The following is a 24,018-nucleotide window of genomic DNA, read 5'->3' as shown; positions in this document are numbered from 1 at the left end:
CGGTATCTGGTAGGTATAGCCGGTATAGGTGGTATCCAAGTCCGAAACACGGAATCGCGTATTATGATAATCAATTCGTCGTGACCATTCGTCTTGTCGCGAGATGGCCAGCCGTGTAGAGGTTGCCCGTGCCTATTTGTATGCGATAAAAACGAAGGCGGGTGGGCCGTCGTATACGACGCGTATATTATTATAATAACATATTATTATACCGTATCGTAATGCAGGACACGAGTTGTCCGTTGTCGTATGTACCTACTGACGTGGTTACTGGTTAGGTATATTATAATATACAAAATGTGTACCTATATTATGTACGGAGCTCCGTGTCAGGTCGTGTGCGCCGTCGTATATTGTTGTATTATTATCATCACAGTTGATAATATGATGACAATATAATATACCTACCCGGTTGTGGGTAGTCGTGCTACGTTTTAGTAGTCCACAGGTTGTCAATACCGCGTCGTGTATGGCATTGCGATTGCGCACGTACACTATTGTACGGTCGTATGATTTACTGCTGCTAAAATTTAGTTTGAATAAATTTTCGGGAGAGATTCAAGTACAAAAACATCAACACATTATTTCGATTCGATAACATTAAGAATATAATTACATAATTTTTCTCGCAATAATTGATTATAGTTTAAAATTAATTGAACATATTAAGTATACTTATATATCGACCAGAGAGAAAATGAAAGAGAGAGAATAAATGAGAAATATTAAACTTTATATTTTGTATATAAATTAATAATAAAAAAAAAAAAACGTGTATAATAGGTTTATGACACTTCAAAAATTAAAAAAACTTAAATTATACAAAAAAATATTTCATATTAAATAAAAACATGCCAAGTAGTAAGAATTATATTTGTATCGATATTTTGAATAATATTTATGACTAGAGATAGATCAGCAGTAGCCAGTAATAATAATATGAACCGGTGCTTACAACCCGGTGCTAACCAATGCAGATACTTAGTCTTAGAAACATATAAGTATATTTTGATATTTGAGAGGCTTAAGAAATTATAATAATTAATAGTGAATTTGAAAAAAAAAATCCATCGATCGTTAACATAATATAGTAATAGTTAGATTTTTGAGAAACCATTACGTTTAATTCATACATTTATAATAATATTATTTAATAAACACATAAACACATCTATATTTTATAACAATATTTGATCATATTATCATCATAAATAACATGAACCAACACCATAGGCATGCGCATCACTACAATGCGAATTTGAGACCAAGCACTTTATAACAATCGATGACTCGTCTTTATTTATTTTTTTATTATTTTTGAATAAAAATCTATTGCAATTGAGATTAATCAATATATTATTATGTGAAAATAGATATTTGTGACCTAACGATACGCGACTACACGAGCTACTTATAATATATTATAATATAATACACGACGGAGCTGTAAATTAATATATTTTCATTAAGTTTGCACTGATCTTTGGATCAATGACTGTAACACAATATGTAAGTAGGTATAATGTCGACATTAACGATCTATCGATGTGTCTGTGCATGCCAGTGGTGTAAAAATTCACACAATAAATATAACTTAATGACATTTGTGAATAAAAACACATTTGTGTTTAAAATATTATTTTTCTATAAAATATTTTCCTCAAATGGAATAACACGTCCAAAATAATTAATAATAATAATAATATATATATATATATATGTGTAATATATAATATAGCCATATAGGAGCATAGTAGGTATCTGTACAATATGGAAATATCATATTTAAAAACATTCAATAATATGTAATAATATTATATTATAATATATTTTATAATTAATCCATAAAAAGACACACGCTATCGAGATTTGTCGAGTTGTGGAGAGAGAGAATGACATCGCTCATAGAAGGAAAAATGGTACCATTCCGATCGGTTAGATATCAATCATAACAATAATAATAATATTAATTATATAGTAATATTCAGGAATGTTGGCCGATCCCCTATGTGTTGTTCGGTACCTAGCGATGCCTACATAAACTTGTCTGTTTTAAATTCGTTCGATACCCGCTCTATATTATCATAATAATAATAATATAGTTTCCCAGACCGTTTGTCGCGTGTGCCATCGCGCAAACCCGAACGACAATTTTATTCATAACGATAATAATATATTACAGTATTATCGGCACTGAGAACACGTCGTAGCAGCATAACCGTTCTACATTAAAATATGACCGAATTCATAATAATATTTATAATGCCTACACGTGTAGGTGAAACGGATAAATCTAACGGTTCGCGGTTTAATTTTACGGTAAAGGTACTGTCTTGTCGCTACCGGATAATGGTAACAATAATAATGACATCATTTAAATCGAAGGACGGCCGAATTATAGTCTTTCCGCCCGACGATTGAGGGAGGGGGCGCCGATTTCCCGAAACTCCCTCGATCACCACAGGTCTGGTGTCGTATTTTAACGTTATAGGTACACGAACCTTACAAATTAAATCAAATAAAATGCTTGCATTTTACGTCAGATTATAATTCTACGATAAATAAATGTACTATGTTTCGTACGGCCAGTTTTCCGAGGCGATGACACCGGCCGGTGCCAATGCTTGTAGCACGGTACATATAATAATAATTTTATGTCTTCTGACGCCGAGGGAGATTGCGATTTCGTGAGCGGTTTTCGACAAATCACGCAAATATGGAAAAACAACTAATTTTTGGCGTGTCCGTAAGAATATCATCGTGATATTATAATACGTAAACCCAATCGTAGACATCAAAAATAACAATTCTTATAATAATAATAGTGTATAGTAATAATAATTAATAATAATTAATAATAAATAATAATAATTAATAATAATACGATTATACACATAATTCGAAATTTGATATAATCGGAAAACAAACATCACACTTATAGGCGTAAGTACGCATCATTTTTTTTTTATGTTGTAGGCATAATATCATAATAATAATTTTCTTAAAAACGATAATTATATTATTATCATGCAATATTGGATAGAACCACAAACAATGAATTACAATAATATGGTGTAATATTATTATTATTAATGTGTTTGTACTTAATGGTATTTGGGGGCGGGGGATTAAATATTATATTTTTTATTAATAATTCAAACGTTTTTATATTACAAATAGGTTCCGTTTTTTTTCCGATAGATCTCACTGGTCCATCATAACATTTAAGAAATTACAATTTAATAATTTATTGTAATCATAAAGGTACATTTATAATTAGATCATAATTTTATTAAATTATTTGTATTATAACATTTATATACATGAGATAAATTACTATACTACATAATCAAACACGAATTATACCATTCCAAAATGATTAAAGTGAAAACAATAATTTAGCAGGGACACTTTCGTAGATGTTCGGAAGAACGACCATTCTAATAAAAACTCTTATGACAATGTTGTAATATGTTGTGCATTTCAAAATAATATTATAGAATATATAGGTTATTATAGTACATATTTTTTTTATTTTTTTTATTTCTTGTTGTTATTGATCTTAAGCCATTAGCTGTTTGTAGGTTAAATGGCTTTATTATAGTGTACTGTTGGTTAGAACACTTGTTTGCAGGGCTAAGATTTGTCAATAAAAACCCGGGTGGTCACCCACCCGTGAACTAGTAACACCGGTCAATGCTTGCACTCATAAACGAAACGTGACTGAACGCAACCACCGTGTCACACCCGGCCACATACACATTTTTGTATCTGCATTAAATGCGAAGAGACGAGATATCATAATGATATAGTATAATACAAGGAGTAAATGTTTATATATAAATGTAATTTACGAACAATAATTTACTTTGGGTTGGTACTCAGACGTACACGAAAAATTCGCTATTAGGATATTATTTTTACTACAACACAACATATATTATTATTTGTACATAAAGCTGGAAAAACGACTTATGTCATCGAATAATATAATATTTACACAAAACATTATTTTTATGAAAATCGCAATCTAATATAATATGTTACTGCTCGTCTATTATGTAATGATATTGAAACAGTCAAGCTTACTACTCGGAAATAGTTCGAGAAAAATGCGAGACGAACTTCTCTTATAGATGCGTATTGATTTTTTCGAGGACGATCCGGTACGAGACTGGTTAGATTAGGTTATATACATTTGAGTCATTACCGATGGCTGCGAAACGTGGAAGATTGTGGTAAATAAGTACCTCTGAAGAAGGAAGAAAATATAAAACGGAAGCTTTGAAGATTTGGTGTTTAAGTCCGGATTAAGGATCAATTGGGCCCAGGGACACTATATACACTTAGTGGGGCCTCTTTCAACTTAAAATTCAAAAAATGGTATTACTACATTTTAACGACTGTAACATATTGTATAATTGTGTACTGTTATTATGGTACCTCGTGCGAATACCTATTACCTACCTAATATCAGTACATTATTACAGAGTACAATCATAATAATAAATATAATAATAAAGTAGTTCACAACTCCCATCGCATAAACTTCATCATTTTACTATCGATTATTTGTATATCAATTTAATATTTATTATAATTTAGTAATTTTTCGTGAGATAAAATTAAGAAGTTTTTTTATTTTATAATAACTGCTTTAATTTTTTTTTGAACTTTGCTGGATGCATTTAAAAAAATAATATTTCGGGGATAAAGATGGGACCCCAAAATCAAAGGGTCCCATAACCGTGCTCCCCTCTTAATCCGGGCTTGGTGGTGCTACCGAAAAGTCTCCATGATAAGTCAGACAAAAATGGTGACCTAATCAAGAAGTACTATCAGAAAAAAGGACTCGATGAAAAGGGATAAATGGATTGACCGTATACCTACAGTGTGTACCGAGGCAACGATGATGGATTTTACCCATAATATGTTGGAATATAAACGACAAAAATGGGACTAAGGAAGCAATTTAGATGAACAAATCAACGGAAAAACAAGTGTAGTAACATAGGAGAGTTGATGTAATCATTGCAACAACAAACCTTTATCTGCAGGATTGAAAAATAGACTAATAATAATAACAGAACCATAATAACAATACAAGATAGTTATTTATGTTGATTACAAAAATGTACGACCCTATTACCATTGATTGTATAATATATTATAAAATCAATGCTATTACTACCACTACCTACTACTATACTACCAGAGCTTGAAATCGAAATTAAATTTATACTACTATACTACCTACTAATAATAATTTAGGATAAAATACTTATCATAATATAATATAATATAATTATATGTATACAATATACATGGAATAATATAAACAAATACGCCTGGTTGTACTTGCCGTAGTATAATCGTCGGAGACATTGATATAATACATCGCATTACGTGCATATATTATTAGTCTAAAAACGTAGGAATTTCCGCAATTTGCTTTTCTTGTCGGCGGTCGGGGTGCCGCCGCTTTCCTCGTCGGCAGCGGCCTTTGCGACGGCGGACTTGTCGTTGGCAGACTTGTCGTTGGCAGACTTGTCGTTGGCGGACTTGACGTCGGCGACGGCAGAGGCTGCGGTGGGGTTGGCCAAATGCGGCATCGCCTTGATGTAGTAATGGTAGTCTCGGCACCGACGTTGGTCTCTGGACGCAGCGACGGCAGCGGCGGCGGCGTTCACCCGGTGGCGGTTGTTCTGCCTCAGCGCCTCCCAGTCGACGCACTCGCAACCGGACACGTTGACGTTGCCACGGCACCCGGTCGAACACTCGGCCGCGTCGTTGACCGGACAGTACGGACACGGACAGCACAGGCAACAGAGCAGCCAGCGCAACCGGCACTTGCGTGACGCGGAGCGCTCCGTCTGCGGCTCACCGTCACTGCCTTCCGGTTTGGCAGCTTCGGTGGCGGTTGCGTCGGCTGTGGCTGTTGCGTCGACTGTGGCGGCTGCGGCGGCTGCGGCGGCCTCGGCCCTGGCGGCGGCTGAAGCTGCGGCGGCCTCGGCCCTGGCGGCGGCCTCAGCCCTGGCGGCGGCCTCAGCCCTGGCGGCGTTGAACGCTGGACACCTGGCCGTCTTCTGGACGCACGGCACGCACACCGTTGTCGTCTCGACGCAAGCTTCGTCGCACCTCGTCTGCATGTCAAACACGCCGCACACGCGCATGCCGGGATACTTGCACAGTTTCTGACAAGTGGTGCACCGGCACTTGTGGCACACGTTGCACGCCAACGAGTCTTCCTCCACGCGCTGTTCGGCCTTCCACGGCACGTACGCCGGGAACTCGTCGATGATGCCTTCGCCGGGGCGGGGCGGTGGTTCGGCTGACGATCTCATGGCCGCGAACTTTATGGCGGGAAGCTCTGCGTAGCTGTTGTCAGCGAAATCGGAGCCGCCGCAGGAATATGACACGGCGTACGGCGGGTGGCACGACGTAGAGGATGAGCAGGACGCGGTGGGAGCACCCTGCAGTTGTAGCGGCACTACGCCGTCCGCGAACGGCGTCTCCACGTATGCGTTATCGGCGCGCTGGTGCGCCGGGCGAGGTTTGTCGAGCGATACGGTCCGTTTATCGCGGACAGCACCTCTCCGCTGATGTCTGCATGGGAGGTCTATTACTCGGATCGTGGACGGGCTGCTCGGCGGCGATCGTCGGGTTTCCTGGTTGGCGGTTCGCGAACACCGGTCCGAAACGTATGTCCGTTCACAGGTGACCGTTCCTTTTTTCGATCCGTTATTCTTGTCCGGTTTCTTGTCTTTGGCCATGTTTGGTCAGGGTCACGGTGGGGCGGCGCAGTCGCTGCGCGGCGCAAGCGTCCCGCCCGCGCGTTTCTGGTGGCGCATCATCGGCGTAGTGCAGCCGTTACTGTGGTGGCGCAGTGATGGTGCAGTGGTGGCCACTCTATACACTGCACCAGTGTACAATGTGCATTAAATATCGTATATGTGTGTGTGAGTGTGTGTGTGTGCGTGTGTGTGTGCGTGTGTGTGTGAGTGTGGGAGTGCGTGTGTTTGTCTGTGTGCAGGGTACCTTTGAAGTGCGTGCCACAGCTGCTGGTGCCGGGGGTGGGGGGAGGTATGTCGGTTTCGAGTCACAGCCAATATCTGTCGGCAAAAAAAACAAAACCAAACATGTTTTCTATAATATATAATATTATTATCAATATCGATTTCTTATTTTGTAATTTTTGTTTGTTTATAAACCATTCATCGTGACCTTTACACGCCGTTTTTTTATAACTATGTTTTACGATATGACATTATCGTTAATAGTGACATCGGAATCAGCCGAGCACTCAGTGAAAATGGTTATTTTCAATTATTATTAATATAGTTAATATGATATCACATAGATACTGCAGTGTAATGTGTTATAAATTTATAATATTCACATTTTTACGTGTATAAAGGTACCACTCATATTACACACAACATGTTTGTGGCGTCACGTTTAATAATAATTATTACCATTTTTAAATATCAAATAGTTTTACACTGATACACTTTATTACAATTTTCTGTAATTTTCTTGTCGTATTATAATTAGATAATACACGTTTTTTTTTTTTTTATTGAATCCCAACATTTTTATTTTCTGAAAATAGAAATAATAAAAAAAAATGTCAGCCATTTTCCCTTTCCTTCTGGCGCTGGTGAATGAAACAAGGTCATTAAGACTAAAGACAAGTTGTCTTAGACAGCCGTTTATTATGTATCCATAGGTACAGCGCAACTCCTAAACGGTTATACCTAATATATATTTGAATCTCTCCACACACGCACACACAGAATATTATAATAAATATAAGTACTGCAGTGTCGCAGCGTCCAACAGTTATTGATAAATGTTAAGTATAAATCCTATGTATAACTACAGGCTCACTTCAGACACTCCTACACGAATGTCGAGTAGACATAAACATATTCAGAGTGATTCATCCTTTAATAATATACATATTTAAACTCTGACATTTGGAATTTTTTAGTACACTTTAGAGAGTCTAAAGTGTAGACCATTTATTCAAATGCTTAATTATTTTTTATGAGTGTTTCTCTGCTATATTCAGAGTATGCATTGATTTAAGCTTCTTTTATTCAAAACCACCTCTTTTTTTACTGTAAATTGTTATGTGGATTTTTAAAATATAATGTTGTTTCATCTGAAGCTAAATTTGAATGTCTCCAATACCTTGGCATCTATTCACTAAAAATTTAATAATAGTATAAAATAAAATAGAAAATAACTGTAATATTTAATCTAGTGTATATACTTATCATATAATTACTGAATTTACAAAACTATAAAATAGTAAAATATTCAATAAAAAATCATTAAATAGTTACACCTATGAAATTAAATTCCCAAACTATAGTTAAGTGAATTTGAAGCATCTTCTAAGCTTAAAACAAATTTAATAAGAAAACCATAGTTATTTTTTAATTTCGTTAGTCGTCTAATATTCTTATACATAATTCATATTATAAATCATTAATTTTTATGATATTAAAATTAACAGCATATGAAGACTGAAGAAAAATGTCGCCTTTACATTATTTCCGTTTAAAAATAGAACAAAAAAAGCATTGTAAGTACGTGTTTATAGTTAAAAATGGTTATAAATATACCTTTACCCCTTATGCATGAGTTATATAACCGGGCGTGTTAATATCCACCCTTGAACCGTTTTAATAACAATACTGCAAGTTTAAACCGATTACGTCCTGACTCAAGAGTCGTGAATTATAATATAATCATAAAAATCTGTGGTATTAATATTATTGTTGTCATTCACTAGATCGATCGTACAGGACCCGAATAAAGGTGCGTTCACAGCTTGACGTGTCGTGTCGTATTCAGCACATTATACATATACGAAAGTAAAAAAACGTTGGTAACGAGTTGAATGTATTCAATTCAACACAACACGGCGAGTTGTGTACGCTATAAATATAATATAACTTATATTAAGGCGTACCCAGACACAATATTAATAGAGGTAGTGAAAAAATAAAATAAACCACTAATTATTTAAGTGAACAAAATCCATATTTTACTGAGCGGTCGAGTAGGTTACTGGTAAATTAATATTTTTTTCATTTATTAGTCACGTAAGTATACAAAATATGTGCATGAAGCAATTGGAAGACAGAGGATTTCATTTTAATGTTTATTCAATAATATTATTATTATTATTATTATTATTATTACAATGCAATAATACATTAATAAGGCTGGGTCCATTGTTTTTGTGATAGAGGGGTCAATTTAGTTTCATGGTCGGTTGGGGGATGATAATATGGAAGATATTCTAGTATGAACTTGCATAGACTACGGAACCCAATGAATCATTGTTTAATCGGTTTCCATAAAGTACGGGCGATACTGTTACGGTATAACATATGCAATTGCAGCCATTGCGCATCGGCACCCCATCGGTACCCACACTGCACCGGTGTACGTCGAACACGGCGTGTACAGTGATAGTCGATAACATTATAATAAAGTTACCTAGGTGTATAATTATTATCTTATCTGTATTTATTGGGTGTTGTTGCAGACGAAATAAACATGTCAAACATAGTATATTATATTACTTTACACGTCCATACGTTACAATATTATGCTATGCAAGTATAGGTATATTATAGGTATTATCGTACATAAACTTGTATAAATATTATAATATAGAGCCCGCCGGGTCGAGTGGTATTTTTTCTTCCTGTTAGCTCACAATATACAAATATACTGGCACATTACAAATATTATTTTATCTCTAGTGCGGTGTGTGCATATGGTTTTAAATCTTTGTTGGTTTTAGTACAAGAGGGCTTAATATTCCCAGATAAAAATTAAACCCAATCGTTCGTCTCTTCGGTGAATTGACATTAGACGCATATTTAAAATCGCGAGTATATATCGATATTACATGTAAATTAAATTAAAACATATTAACATATTATATAGCTGGTAGTTAGGTACACCTATAATAAAGTAGCTAATAATATTTTGTCTTTTTATAATCATCTCTACTATATACATATACACCAATTCAAATAATAATATAAAGATTTAAAGATTATAGATATTAATGGTAATCTATTAGCAATTTAAAATTTGTAGAAATTGTCTGAGTACCTAAAATAAGTACATCTATTTTATGTTTGTATGAAACTAAGTATAGATAGACCTTGTTCAAAATTATTATCTGCTAAACCTATTGTCATTGAAATATATCTTTCGTTTATAAAGTTTAATTGCTAAAAAACCATAGTCACTCTTTTGAACTTCAAAGTAACATCAAAATTAACACGAAAATTATCTGTGTTACAGTAAAAAAGGAGGTTCTCATTTGAAAAAAATAAGTTTTATCTCCACAGAACATTGCTTGAAATATACAGCAAAGAAAAAAATCTAAAATATGTTGTAAAACATAGTAATTCTAACTTGTAAGTATAGCAACTTGAAAATAAATCCAAACATCAGAATTTAAATAAATGCAATAATAAAGGATAAAACGTTGGTGATCATACTCTGTGAAGCATATGGTTTAGTTAACTGTATATCCGCACTCGTTACAGATTATTATTTTGAAATACCCTTTTAGTGACTGCAGTATTTTATGCCTATTAGAGCCAGGGCCGTTTTCCCTTTGCATAATGTACTATTGAGTATTAATTACTATTATCGATCAAAATAATTACATTTAATACCAGTAACCACCCTAGTAGGAATCACTCAAAATAGTAAGTTTGTCGTCATTGAAATTTAATATCAGAACCTATAAAATTGACAAAAACGCCTCGAATACGTTAGCATAGATATTAATATATTATTAAAATAATGTCAGAGAAACGTTTGAGTGAAAATTCAGAATTGAAATTTTAAACCCATATAAAACTATTTGTGTTTATAGTCTTATACGTTTTATTATTTATAATATCCGGCATTCGCTGTTCACGTTTTAAAACTTAAACTACTAAAAAAGTCCAATTAACATTTATCAAATTTCACAATAAAATACTAATAATAATTTAAAAAGTTATTTAAAGGCATTGAGATATTCAACTTGAGTTATATTAAAAACTTTTAAAATAATTAAGAAAACTTCATTGTATTATAAATGTCTGTGGAGGTGAAAATATACACTAATATTTAAGTTCTACTCGAATACCATATTAGTAATGTAGTTATTAGTTATTGCGTTTCACAATTATTAAAAATAATATGTGTATATATAGATATGAACATCATAGTAGGTAATTAACATTTATATTGTATAGTTTTAACTATACTATAGAACGAATTCAAAGAATTTTCAATTTCAAAATTGTATAAAATCTGCATATTAGCATATCAGGTAATAAAATGCGCATGACATAAATAAAACAATAAATAGAAGCATTAAGAATGCACATCATTTTGATTCAATTAAAGTTGCGAAATTAATTAATAATTCAATATAATTTAAAATATACTATGGAAATTATAATAGGAAGTAAAAGGACCGCGCTCACATGGTAAACTTATGATGAGCATTAAAAATTTGATGACAAGACAAAATCAAAGACAAATATTTTAGTTTAAAAATCTGTAAAAGCAGCATTTTACTATGAATGAACTTATGGACGTAATACACATTACACGTGCAGTTAGATTGCATTTGATTTTAATATAATAAACTATAGACTATTCACATAATCGCAATTGAGCAATAAATCGTCTGATAATAACATTTCTAACCTAATGAACATTATTAAAAATATTTTATTATACACATCAATTTTTATGTTTATGATAATTGCATAAGGTATTAAAATATAGCTAACAACTTAAAAAAAAATTAGATTATTCTTTAAATTTGTCATTATGCCTACATATACCTATGTTTCTTTTCTGTACTTAGTGATTATAGATTTTTATTAAATCAATGAATACTTTAAACACTGACTCAATATAGAATAGAACGGTAGAATTTTTATTTGTAAAAAAAATCTTCAATTCTTTAGTTCAAATAATGAACATGGAAACAAAATGCATTTACAAGGAAAATAATCTTTTGAAAATGTTTATTAATGTACTTCTACCATGCACCTATAAAAATTGAATTTCTAATGTAAAAAATCTAGTTAGCGAGTTTTGTTGTATCTGTGTAGGTATAATATGACTGAATGATTTATGTAGTATGTTTATTATAGTATGAATACGGTGGAATAAAATTACGCACGTCTCTAAAATTATGTAATTTAAAAAAAAAAAAATTATAAAATACCTACTTAAAACAGTTTTTTTTTAAAAAATATTTTGAATCATGATAATCATTGATATTGCATAATATAATATTAACACACGTTTTTTTTTACCGGAAAACCTGGAACCCAGTTTATACCTACACTACACGGTAACTTATCCGAAACGGAAACACGTGAGAATTTTTTCAATTTTAGCTTGCAATGCAAAACGAAATTGTCATGTCAAATTATTGATAAATAATTTTATTAACCGATGTCCATTTGCAACGTTGACTATCCCCCTCACACTTTTGAATCTCGTCAACAACCACAGGTATATGACGTGCAACATGTGTAATGAGTAACATTTCAAGTTATAATGAGTCTGGTGCAAATGTAAAATGTAAATCTGTCCACAAAAATCCTCTTTAAGGGAATAATGATAATGTTCCGCAGAACCAATCAAATTTGATAATTTTTTTCACTAATTGAAGTAACATTCTACAGGCCTGAACTTGATTTTTAATATTATAATCTCAAATTGTCAGCCTTAAAAATAGAACAATTTTCAGATTTTTTTTACTAATTATACTATACTGTTAATCGATATAAAATAAAAAATAGGAGTTCACATAACAATAAACCAAGTTAAAGTTATTTTTTAAAAAAATGTCAGTAAAATATCAAATAGAAGTCTGTCAATTGAAAAATAATTTTACATCAATATTCAATATTTATCCAAAAAACATATTATACATTAAATATATTTTTGACTCAATAAAAATGAAATATGAAATCATAACATTTTTATTAAAAACTAAAGTAAAGAATTATTAGCGGATTATTAGAATATTTGATGTTCTGTCAGTAATGAAAAATAATGAACATCAACAAACAAATAAAAAATCAAATTACAGTAGGTATAATATATTTAATTAAATTATGATAAATTTAATTATAAATTTATGGTTTCTGAACTTGCTCTAAGCAACAAGTGTTATACATTTAGACGATAAAAACAAAATATGATAACTAGGTATATTATAAATTTATATTGTATAGTAATAGTTGTCGTATTTAATATACTACCTAGCTGCCCATTAACAAACACGAAATATAATAATTTCATTGGTTTTTTTTTTTTTTTAAACGTGTTGATATGGTAAATGACAATTTATTATATTTTAACGGATAGCGCGAAAGTTAAAATTAATCATCAGAATGATATTTTAGTTTTGTAGGTAATTAACCTTTCAGTTTTATTATACGGAATCATGTTATATACTTATATAATATTATCTAGTTATTAGATTACTGAAAAAAGAATTATGTTGCATCAAGTTATTAAAAATTACTGACATATAAATTAAATTTAAAAATGAAAAAAAGTTTAATTATCTAAACACATGTAATGCAAACAGACACACCGATGTATGAAATTAAAACTGAAATTAAAAATTATTAATATACCAACTTAATATTATAGAATAGGTGAGGCATAAATATAAATATATAATACTTGAACTTTTATGCGAAACATAAGACGGTTGTGGCAACTTACGCAGCATAGGTCTTTGGAGGCAAATAACGAATCATGTTTATATTTTGTACGAAATAATTTGGCCTCTTCTCCTCATATTATTGTGTTTGAAGCGTATAGACGTATAAGAAAATATCACATGAACACAAACATGGTATGGGTGCCTACCCTGTACACAATATTATGTACATTGCGTAGGTACGATCAATTTAATATCGACGTCTGCTGCTCGGCTATTACGTTCCTGCAGTTGAATACCTACCTTTTAAAAAATACAACAGCGTTATAAGCCATCAGTTTTAATTTGGCTGCAAGGGTTTAGGATTTCAAGTGTCAGAGCTGGTAGCTTTGAAATATTACACGGTTATGAAACTGTGTAGTCACGAATAGTGCAGCATAATTTGCTTACCATAGATATGTTTATATTGTTGTTATTGCATACACGGTATAACGTGTTTACAACCATGATAGCCGACACATGCTTTATTAAAGAATGATTCTCATATTCTTGTAACAATATGAAGAATAACATTCTGATAAATAGTAAAACATTTGAAATATTACATTGATCATCGATACCTTTCCGGTATAATATTGTATAATATTATAAAAATTAAAATACTCTATTGACTATTATACATATTACATATAGGTAGTAATATTATGTGGGTATACCTACTCAATAAGCACTCTCTGTATTTTTTTTCCCATGAATTAATTTTGTTTGGATTAAATACCGTTCATCGTTTAACTACCTATACTATTAAATCTTCACTTTAATCTCGTTAAGTGCCTCGTTATAAGTGCAATAAAAAAACATAATAATAATCAATAAATATTAAAACTAGCGTTTAACCCATAACGGCTATAGATATTCTATGCTATAATAATAATTGTGTTCGAATGTTGTGAGATAATTCAATAAAATAAAATAAAAACATTATATTATGGAAATTCTGATAAATTGTTTGAAACATTGAATGCATACATTTGCACATTTTTTTTCATTTAAACAAGAATTAATTTGGAAGTAAGACAAAACATTATTACTTATAGAATAATATAGAAATTTCAAGTAGGTAAATAAACTGTAAATAATTACAAAAAGTTAAATTTATAATCAAAAACGTTTAATAAATGGTACATAAAAGTTAATTTCATTTTATAGTATTTTATTTATTATAATGTAAATAATATGATGTATGTATTCACTAATTATAATATTGTGGTACATTCTGTACACATCTTGTCACAGTTCTGTGTGACTTGAAAGTTGAAAGGCTGAAAAGTTATTTTAAAAAAACATATTTATTTTGTCACACTAAATTGTAAAATATTATTGATTGAATGATAAACAATTAAACAACTATCAACAATATATTATGAGTCAAAATGGAACATCGATAAATGTAGTTAAAATTTATTATAACTTATATTTGTTTAATTTAACATTATTATTATTTTTTGACTTTATCAGAATAATATGATCAGATCTTAGATACTTAACTTTCATATTATACAATAATAAAAAAAAACATATCATTTGGCCTGTCATCTTGTTTTAGTTAGTCATACATTTAAGTATTATTTGAATTTTTATGAAGTCTTAAAAATATCTAATGTAAGTTAAAATTACACAATTATAACCTACAAAATATTTTTGAATAAATAAACTAATTAATTTTCTTAATAAAACTGAATTATTTTATGAGACAAAATAACCTTTAAATAATTATAAATATTAAAAACAATAATGTGATCCTATAAAAACTGAATCAAAATGTTTACCTGTTGGAGGAATCTAACTGAAAATACGTCATGCAAATAACAAATTTGTTCTATATTATTGTGTTATAATTATATTTATTGTTTAGTATAATAAGAGTTTAATCAATAGTGGACAATAACTACGAAGTATGAATGATTAATATTTTTAATAGTTTTGATGAACACATGCAACATTTTACTTTTTCACCGTTTTGTAAAAAATAAAACTAATTGTTAAGTAAACATATTATACATTTTATGCAGGTAAAGTTCTCGAATAATTCTATATTTTTTTTCAAATTTATACGAAGTTTATTTTATTTTAAACACCTGAAAATATTAATTAGTTCATCACATATATTATGTTAAGCGTAAAGAGCAAGCACAATTTAATTTGCCGCAAATCACTATTCTGTAATTTTTATACTGTAAGCAATTATATTATTCAACTTTGTAAATAAAACAAAAAATGTTTTTAAATAAACGAATACATACATTTTAGAAATTATATTACAGAAAATTATTTTTAACGGTATTACCGTACCACAAAGTTGCAGCTAGAGAAACATTTTAATGCAAATATGTGGATAATAATTCAGAAACTTAAATATAGTTATAGTAATATATTCAATAAATACATCCTACATTTGGGCGTAACACCTTTCGCTCAAAAATGACGTTTCCCATTTGCCCATGTTTTCTCTTTCTTCCCCCCTTTTCAAAAAAAATCAAATAAATATTATCATTGTGATTTAGTATACTTCTAAATTCTAATTATAAAATACTTGTAGAATATATAATTGAATAACGATTTATTAAACATATCTTGGGAACTACTTAGATAAAAAAATGATTGAAGTATTTAGTAGGTATTGCTGTCGCATCTCATAACAATAGTTAAATATTAATATTTGATTTAAAGAACAGAAAAAAATCATTGAGAATTACTACAAAGAAAACTCTTTAGTTACTAGAAAACGGATACGTTTCAATTTTCAGATATTATTCGTTATTATTGAATCCCAAAAGGTAGATGAAAGCTGATTGTAGAAAAATATTTGAAATCATATTGCGACTATATTTGACAATAATTTGGGTACAGTAAAGTAAATATTTTCTAATAATTTTCTTTTGGTTGCAAATTCATATGAAATCATAATAATGATCACCATTAATAATAACAATAAACTTTTTAGTTAGTGTTTACCTAATTTTAAAATTTTTTCTCGTTAACGAAAAGAGAACCTGTGCAAATAGGGTAAAATAATTGTTGAGCGAAAAGGGAACGTGGGCAATAAGGAGTGAAGATTGCCCCCCAATTTTAGGGGTAACACGTAAAACCGAATCGACTGAATATGTAATTAAAATGTATTGTAAGACATAACGTAACATTATAATCTGTTTAAGAAATTTTGAAAAATATGGTATTGAGAATAAATGTATACATTGCGATTATTTGTGGTAAGCCATACTCGAAATTATAGAAGACGAGCAATTAGATCTATTTCAATGTATAATGCAACAAAGAACTGTTAAACGAACAACAAAAAATGAAACCCAATTAAAAGTTTGATAGTTAAACAAATATTTTATCATTCGGAACGGGTTGATGCCTATTACGACATTCTATAATAGAAGACTAATATCGGTGCGCGCGAGTCGTCGGCTGGATAACATTATAAGTGAGTTAAGTACGAACAAGTTCTCTACATACCAGAAGATAAGTCATGTTTGTGATATTTCAACGTAGGCACATTTTTATATAAGTCATATAGTTTGTAAATTGTAGTGCAGCTCGAAATATATAGATGAATATTGAAGTCAACGTTAACCTACTAGTTTTATATTGCATTACTTTATTTTATAATTATATTTTGTAGTAACAAAAAAAATGTGCAAAACGTTATAGACTTAGATGTTAATGATGTGTGCTAAAGATAGATACCGAGATTCATCATGTAAAACGAATTAAACAAACAATTTTATGGTTACAATTCGATGTTGCGAAAACAGAATTTAACTATTGTAATAAAACAATGATAGTCTCGATGATAGTTCATGTCGTATATTATACTCTCAATAAATATCAAAATAAAAATAGTTTAACATTATATAAATCAAATCACATTTTGATGACAATATAGTAATATTTTTAGTGCTTCAAAACCTGCGATTGCGCAGAAATCTATTCGAACTTCATCGTGTATGCTATAAAATTTCAATTTTCAATAATATCATGATTTTGTGTTGTGATGAAAATAATATTATTATATCCTTGACAAAGGTAAAGATACAGCAATCGGTGACGGTGATGGTGACGGTTGCAGTTTTTTGCTCGTACCTGACGAGCAGTTAATAATAATATTATTATTATTATTGTAGTATTTCGACAGCTTGGCATGTTGGCATGTATAGGTATAATATAGTGTAATACGTGTCTGCCTGCCTGGAGTGCGCACACATTTTTGGTGTGTGGTCACGGAATGGTTGGTTAGGTTAGGTCAGTGTAGTCTAGATGAGCGGTCGTTGATCCATGTAAGGAGGTAGGTAACGTCGAAATAATAAAATTTGAAGTAGATAGACGGAGAAGGAGAGAGAATAAAAACCAGAAAATAAAAGTGGACACGTCACGACGTCATTATTATTATTATTATTATTATTATTATCATTATTATTATTATTATTGGTACAGAACAACCGACGGCGTGCGGTGTACTGTAAGTAGGTATAATATGTATAGGTATACATCGAGGTACGCGCACACAATATTTTTCCAGTCGATTATTACAATATTGTTATTATTGAAATAAATAATCGACTGTAACGCGTCAAAACAAAAGTCTGTCGTCGTCGGTGGAGGCCACATGATTATAAAATAACAATAATAATAATAATACAATACTTAATAGCTAGGTAGGTAGTATAGGTACCCGACATCGTATCATTATTTAAATATGCAAGGCGCGGAGCAAAGTGGCGAGGCGATGGGTACGAAAATGTAACAATACAACTTCTTCATTTGTAACTTAAGTTTAACTAAGTCTATAACAATAATAATCATCAAAGGGCCAAAGATCGTCGATATCCCAACCACCGACAAAACGATTACAAAGTCGTGGGAAATCGATTTCTTGCATTCGGCTGGAGTTATCTCACTGTTTCCCGTTTATATAATGAGATTCGAAATTATTAGCCATATTTTTGTCTCATCAGACAAATATAGAGGTAGGGGGAAACAAAATCGACAAACTGTCCCGAGCTCTATGTGTAATGTGTGTGCACAATGCAGAAAAGTTCGTTTGAAACGATCGAAAAATAAATAGGTAGGTACAATGTTAAATGTCAATTTTTTTACAATTATAATTTGAAAAATGTAAGTACCAACCGCCTATACTGTATTTAATTCAATGTGTTTGTCACTTGTGCAATTGAGAATATTGTACGATAAAATCAAAACTGGAAAAGTGATCAGTTTTATAAATGTCTTGAATTTGTAGAATATTATAGAACGGAGCATATCTATACCTACCCATAATGTATGAACATTCTAATGGTAAATATTTGGTGGGAATTCAAAATTTCTAGAATTATTTTTTCTGAATTAAAGCGAAATTATATATATTGTGCTGTACATTTCTCCGTACCGTGTAAAAATGTCCACTTATAGAACATACTTGATTAAAAAAAAAAAAAAAACTAGAAACATGACATCGTCCGACCACCAATGCTCATTGCCACTTATTATTGCTCAAAATTCGAACGTTGGCATGAAAATTATAAAAATTGTCGAGAAGCTATGGAAGCACAACGATAACAACATGGACATTATTAGTAGGTAGTTTTTATGTTTCGGGTACGATTCCGATCGACTGCAGTTGCAATAAACTTGGATTACGTGAGCGAGTTCGGTCTCTATAATATATTTTATAATACAATGTGTGTGACTCTCTCCAACGGTTTAACACGGGAAATCGCGTATGGAGTGTAAATATATAATATGGAATTTAAGTGACCTTACACCGCCGGGACACATGTAAGTGCTTAAATAACTGCTCTACGGTCGTAAGGGTTACCGCGCAGCTATTCGAATTCGTATAATATTTAAATGCAGGTATTTACCCCTCGACCGGACGGGGAAGTCTTCGTACGCGAGGTTTATGTCATATTGTTAAAAGATTATCGTCGTTGTTTTAATGGAGTCGCCATAACGGAATATGGTATTATTTGTATATAGGAGCGGTATCATGATCTACACGAGATTCACTCCTCCGGAGAAATTAAACACGCCACAAAATAATAAATTTCGAAAAACATCACGCTATCGCTATAGTCGTTAAAGTTTATTGGTACCTACAGTTTTTCCGCCGGCGCTATTGCCGCGGAAAAACACGAAAAATGATTGCGAAATATACGTGTACCTACCTGCCTAGTGCCTACCCACCAGCGTTGTATTGGACACTATGTGATATTATTAATTATTTTTAATATTCAGGTGTTACGCGCAACGGATAGTATGCATACAATATAATCGAACAATATTAATATAACGATACAAAAGTGATGCAAAATAATATGTGTAATTAATTACATTATTATTATTATTATTATTATTATAAAGGAATGCACTTTCGGTATGTATTATGCATACACACGTACAACAGTAATAGGTATGTGCATGTGCAGGGTCAACACTTACGATAATTACATGGTCCGACGTTTTCCGGCGGACGCGATTCGTAGCGGTGCAGCGGACGTGCGGTGGAAAACCACGGCGGTCACGGCGGCCGGACGATTGTCGGAGTGCATCTTCGGCGGCCGGTCAATCGTCGATCGTCGCGGTGGGGAGGTTTTGAAAACAAAAATTCGTTCTCTCTCCGACCTAACGCGACGGTGCAACGACAACAACAACAACAATAACAATAATAATATAGTGATATTGTTACGTCGTGTGATCACAGATATTATATTATACGAATCGTCCTGACCGTCGTCGTGTCCTCTCTCCGCGAATTATTTTTCAACCTCCGCCGGGTTCGAAGGGCCGATACGGGGCTGGGGGGTGCCGATAGTGACTTTCGGTTGGCGTTTACGGCCCCACAGTGCCGTACCTACGGCGAAAAACGGATTTCGGGGGAGTAAAACGCGTCGGAAAAAACACCGAGAAAAACGGCACCTGATGCCGGCGCTTGAGGGGGTCTCGTGTTTCGCGGACGTCGACGCCGAGAGCAGCGGCGGACGTGCGCGCTCGCTATATTTCCACTACCAACTGGCGTCTGACGGGGCCCGACCGACCGGTGCCGCCGCCGCCGCTGTTGCCCACTACACACGCGTATTATACATTATTATATTATTATATTATTATGTAGGTACACACTACACATACAATACGGTATTGTGGTATAATAATGTAATATTGTGTTATTATTATATTGTGTTACCGCGGCGCACCGCTCTATGCTGCCATAATATAATATAATATATTATTATTACAATCATCATTAGGATAATATCCGTACAGTGCGCGTGCGACGACTATGATATTGTGTATGCATCGTCTATTATATTACTATGCACTGCACGAATACATTATTATATTATTATTATATTAAAATATTATTATGACATATGATAATAATAATAATAATAATAATATATGATGACGTTTCGTGTCAACTTATAAACTAGGTATAGTAGGTAGGTACATCTAATAATATAATGTTTTGTTCCGAGTGTGTGTTGTATTATTATTGTGTAGCTGTGATATGTAATATTATTATTATTGTGCCGTTTAAGTAAATAATTGAGACACTTGTAACAACAACAGCGCCCGATTCCGACATTCGCTTTTTTTATTTTCGGAAGACAGAGAAAATTCATTCGCAGAGAACTAAATATTTCGATCACCTACGGGTTTTTTTCGTTTTTCTCATTTGTTGCAGATACCTATAATTCTCACAAGGTTTTGCCCGTACTATGGGTCCAAAATCGTAAATTAAAAATGGAAAAAAGTGCTCTAGACGTATTAAACGTGGGTATTTTGAAATAGTGACACCTATGCTCGTAATATAAGTGTCTCGGTAGATCATAATTTTGTTCGGTGTCTTATAAAAAGGGACCGGCAGTGGACGCACGAAGAGACCGAGCAGGATGGTGGCGCGGCGATCGGCGGCCGGTGAGAGGACGACGGTCCGAGAGCCATGCGGAAAATGGGAAACCGGCGTTGGTGGAAAATTTGTTTTCGTGTAATAATATTATTGTGTTGTGTTTTCGTATATTACATTGTTAGGATTTCGTGTTAATTGTCGTTAAATGATATAATTTTAATTATGTTATTATTACTGTTATAATCATCATTATTACCTGCGGCCCACGGCGGTGCCGGTGTTAATTTACACGTATGTGCGTGGTGTGCGTGATCTTGACGTGACGAGCGCGAGACGGACGGACCGCGCGGACGAGTTGTGTCGACGGGACCGAACTAGACGATAGAGCCGACCGCCGCTGGCGCCGCGTTTGTCACCGCCGCCGCCTCTCGCAGGGGCGGCCACCGCCGCTCGCCGGCACGCACTGCGCAACCGCGACGCCGCCTCTTTCGCCCGGCCAGTTATCAATTCCGGCGGCAGCGGCCGTACAGCTAGCCGGGATCAAATGTGTTTGTTTGTTTGTCTCGGTGTGTTTGTGTGCTTGTGTTTGTGCGTGTTTGTTTGTGAGCGCGCTAGCTCCCGATTCGCCAGAGCTTCGGAAAATTTAAAACGATTTTTATTAAATTTTTCGATTTCTTTTTTCGACCTAAGGGTCTCTTTCATCCGATCCTTAACATTTTTACACATTATTTGGGCTTTTAACGATGGCACAAGCACTATCATATTTAAGTCTAAAGTCGCTAAATGATCATTGGTACCCATCATTGAGGTTGACATATGATTTACCCTTGAAATAGTAAAAATTATAAAACGATAATATCATACATGGTATACAAAAATGAATAATTTATTTAAGCTAATTTTAAATTCCCTACTTTATAGAACTATTGTTTAGTCACGATTGATCATCGTAATATATCTCGTTGCAGCATTGCTATTTCGAAAAACCTAATAAGTAATAAGCAATGTTTTAATCTGTGGAAAATTACACTCGTCGGCCATACATAGTATAATATATTATAATACCTACCATATTATTATTCTACATTATCGTTTTCTCGCCCTCGCACACGAAATAATTTATTATCAGACGCATACGTTTTTAAAGCATTTGTTGAAGACATCTAATGCTTATCAGAGTATCAGACGTAATCCTTAACAAACTAATTTTTTTCATGCACACCTATAAATAATACCTATACAATATTCATAACTTATTGATAATATTTTAAACATTACAAATAATTTCATGAGTTTATCGCACGGCTTTCGAAAAACCGAATGTCTATGCAGTCTTCATTACAATATCTATAATAATACCTATAGGTATCTTTAATATCGATTATGAAATTATATTATTTACTTATCGATTCTTTTGACAGCAAGCACTCATTATATCGAATATTATTAATGTCTTGAATGATTATTTTGTTAATATATTATCTAAAATTATCATAAAATATAATTTTTAAGAAAATTGTTTATTTAGTGCTTTTATCGTTAAAAATGTTTAAGTTCTTACTTTATTTTGAAAGTCAACTTAAAACTTCAATTTCATAAAGCAAAATATTTTTCTGAGAATTTTTATTTAATGTAAAAAGTGAATTTCCAACGAATATTTTATTAGTTAATCTTAATACTTATTAATAGCATTTAAAGTTTTGATGAGTGGGGTGACACATCGGTATCCTGCTAAATGGTGGTCTACCAGCTTGCCCATCGACACGTATTATAAATTAATATTATACTTATTCGAAATTCAACTTTTATATTAAACCTGTAATACCAAGCTTAAATTCTCAAAAATATATTTTGGTTTGGAATATGAAAGTACAGATGCCAGTTTTCATTCAAAAAATAAAAACTTTAAAAGTATAATGATAAAAATATTGTTTTTTAATGACTTCAAATTACGTAAAAGTAAATATTTACAAAAACGTTGGTCCTTTTTCATATAATGAATGTTTACTGTTGAAATAATTACCCTATATAAAATATTATAATGATATATATACATATATTTTTAAGTGAGTTATGCACTGCTTATATATTATGTGAAAATATTACAATTTAATATACTCATAACCCGCTTAAAAAAAAACCACCAAATATAACCAACTTATAAACACAGATAATGGCTTACATTTAAGTTTGATAATAGCTATCAATTTACCGTAGCATTAAAACTATACCAATTTAAAAATATAAAATTGGTTCTGCTGAACTCAAATATTGTATGTTGTACAGTTTGTACACAATTTGAGAATATGTTATGTGCACTGCCATCACATCGGCGTGAGTCCTATTTTGAATAAGATCAAATAAAATGAAT

At 32.4% G+C, this 24,018-nt stretch overlaps 1 protein-coding gene across 2 annotated transcripts; it reads right to left on the bottom strand.

The window, feature by feature from the left end:
• Nucleotides 1-831: 831 nt before the first annotated feature.
• LOC111037492 lies at nucleotides 832-22,036 on the bottom strand. Of its 2 annotated transcripts, none has more exons than XM_022320106.1 (2): nucleotides 21,904-22,036; nucleotides 832-7,112 (listed from the first exon to the last, which is right to left on the bottom strand). In XM_022320106.1, the coding sequence occupies exon 2, from the start codon at nucleotides 6,771-6,773 to the stop codon at nucleotides 5,424-5,426; it is 1,350 nt and encodes a 449-aa protein (XP_022175798.1). In that variant the 5' UTR covers nucleotides 6,774-7,112; nucleotides 21,904-22,036; the 3' UTR covers nucleotides 832-5,423. The 2 variants fall into 2 exon arrangements, with proteins under 2 accessions (XP_022175798.1, XP_022175800.1); XM_022320108.1 differs by lacking the exon at nucleotides 21,904-22,036 and adding an exon at nucleotides 20,240-20,815.
• Nucleotides 22,037-24,018: the final 1,982 nt, after the last annotated feature.

Source organism: Myzus persicae, unplaced genomic scaffold (assembly GCF_001856785.1).
Source record: "Myzus persicae strain clone G006 unplaced genomic scaffold, MPER_G0061.0, whole genome shotgun sequence".
NCBI classification, from domain to species: domain Eukaryota; kingdom Metazoa; phylum Arthropoda; class Insecta; order Hemiptera; family Aphididae; genus Myzus; species Myzus persicae.
Note: the sequence above shows the minus strand (reverse complement) of the source record. Positions and strands in the feature narration are given on the sequence as shown.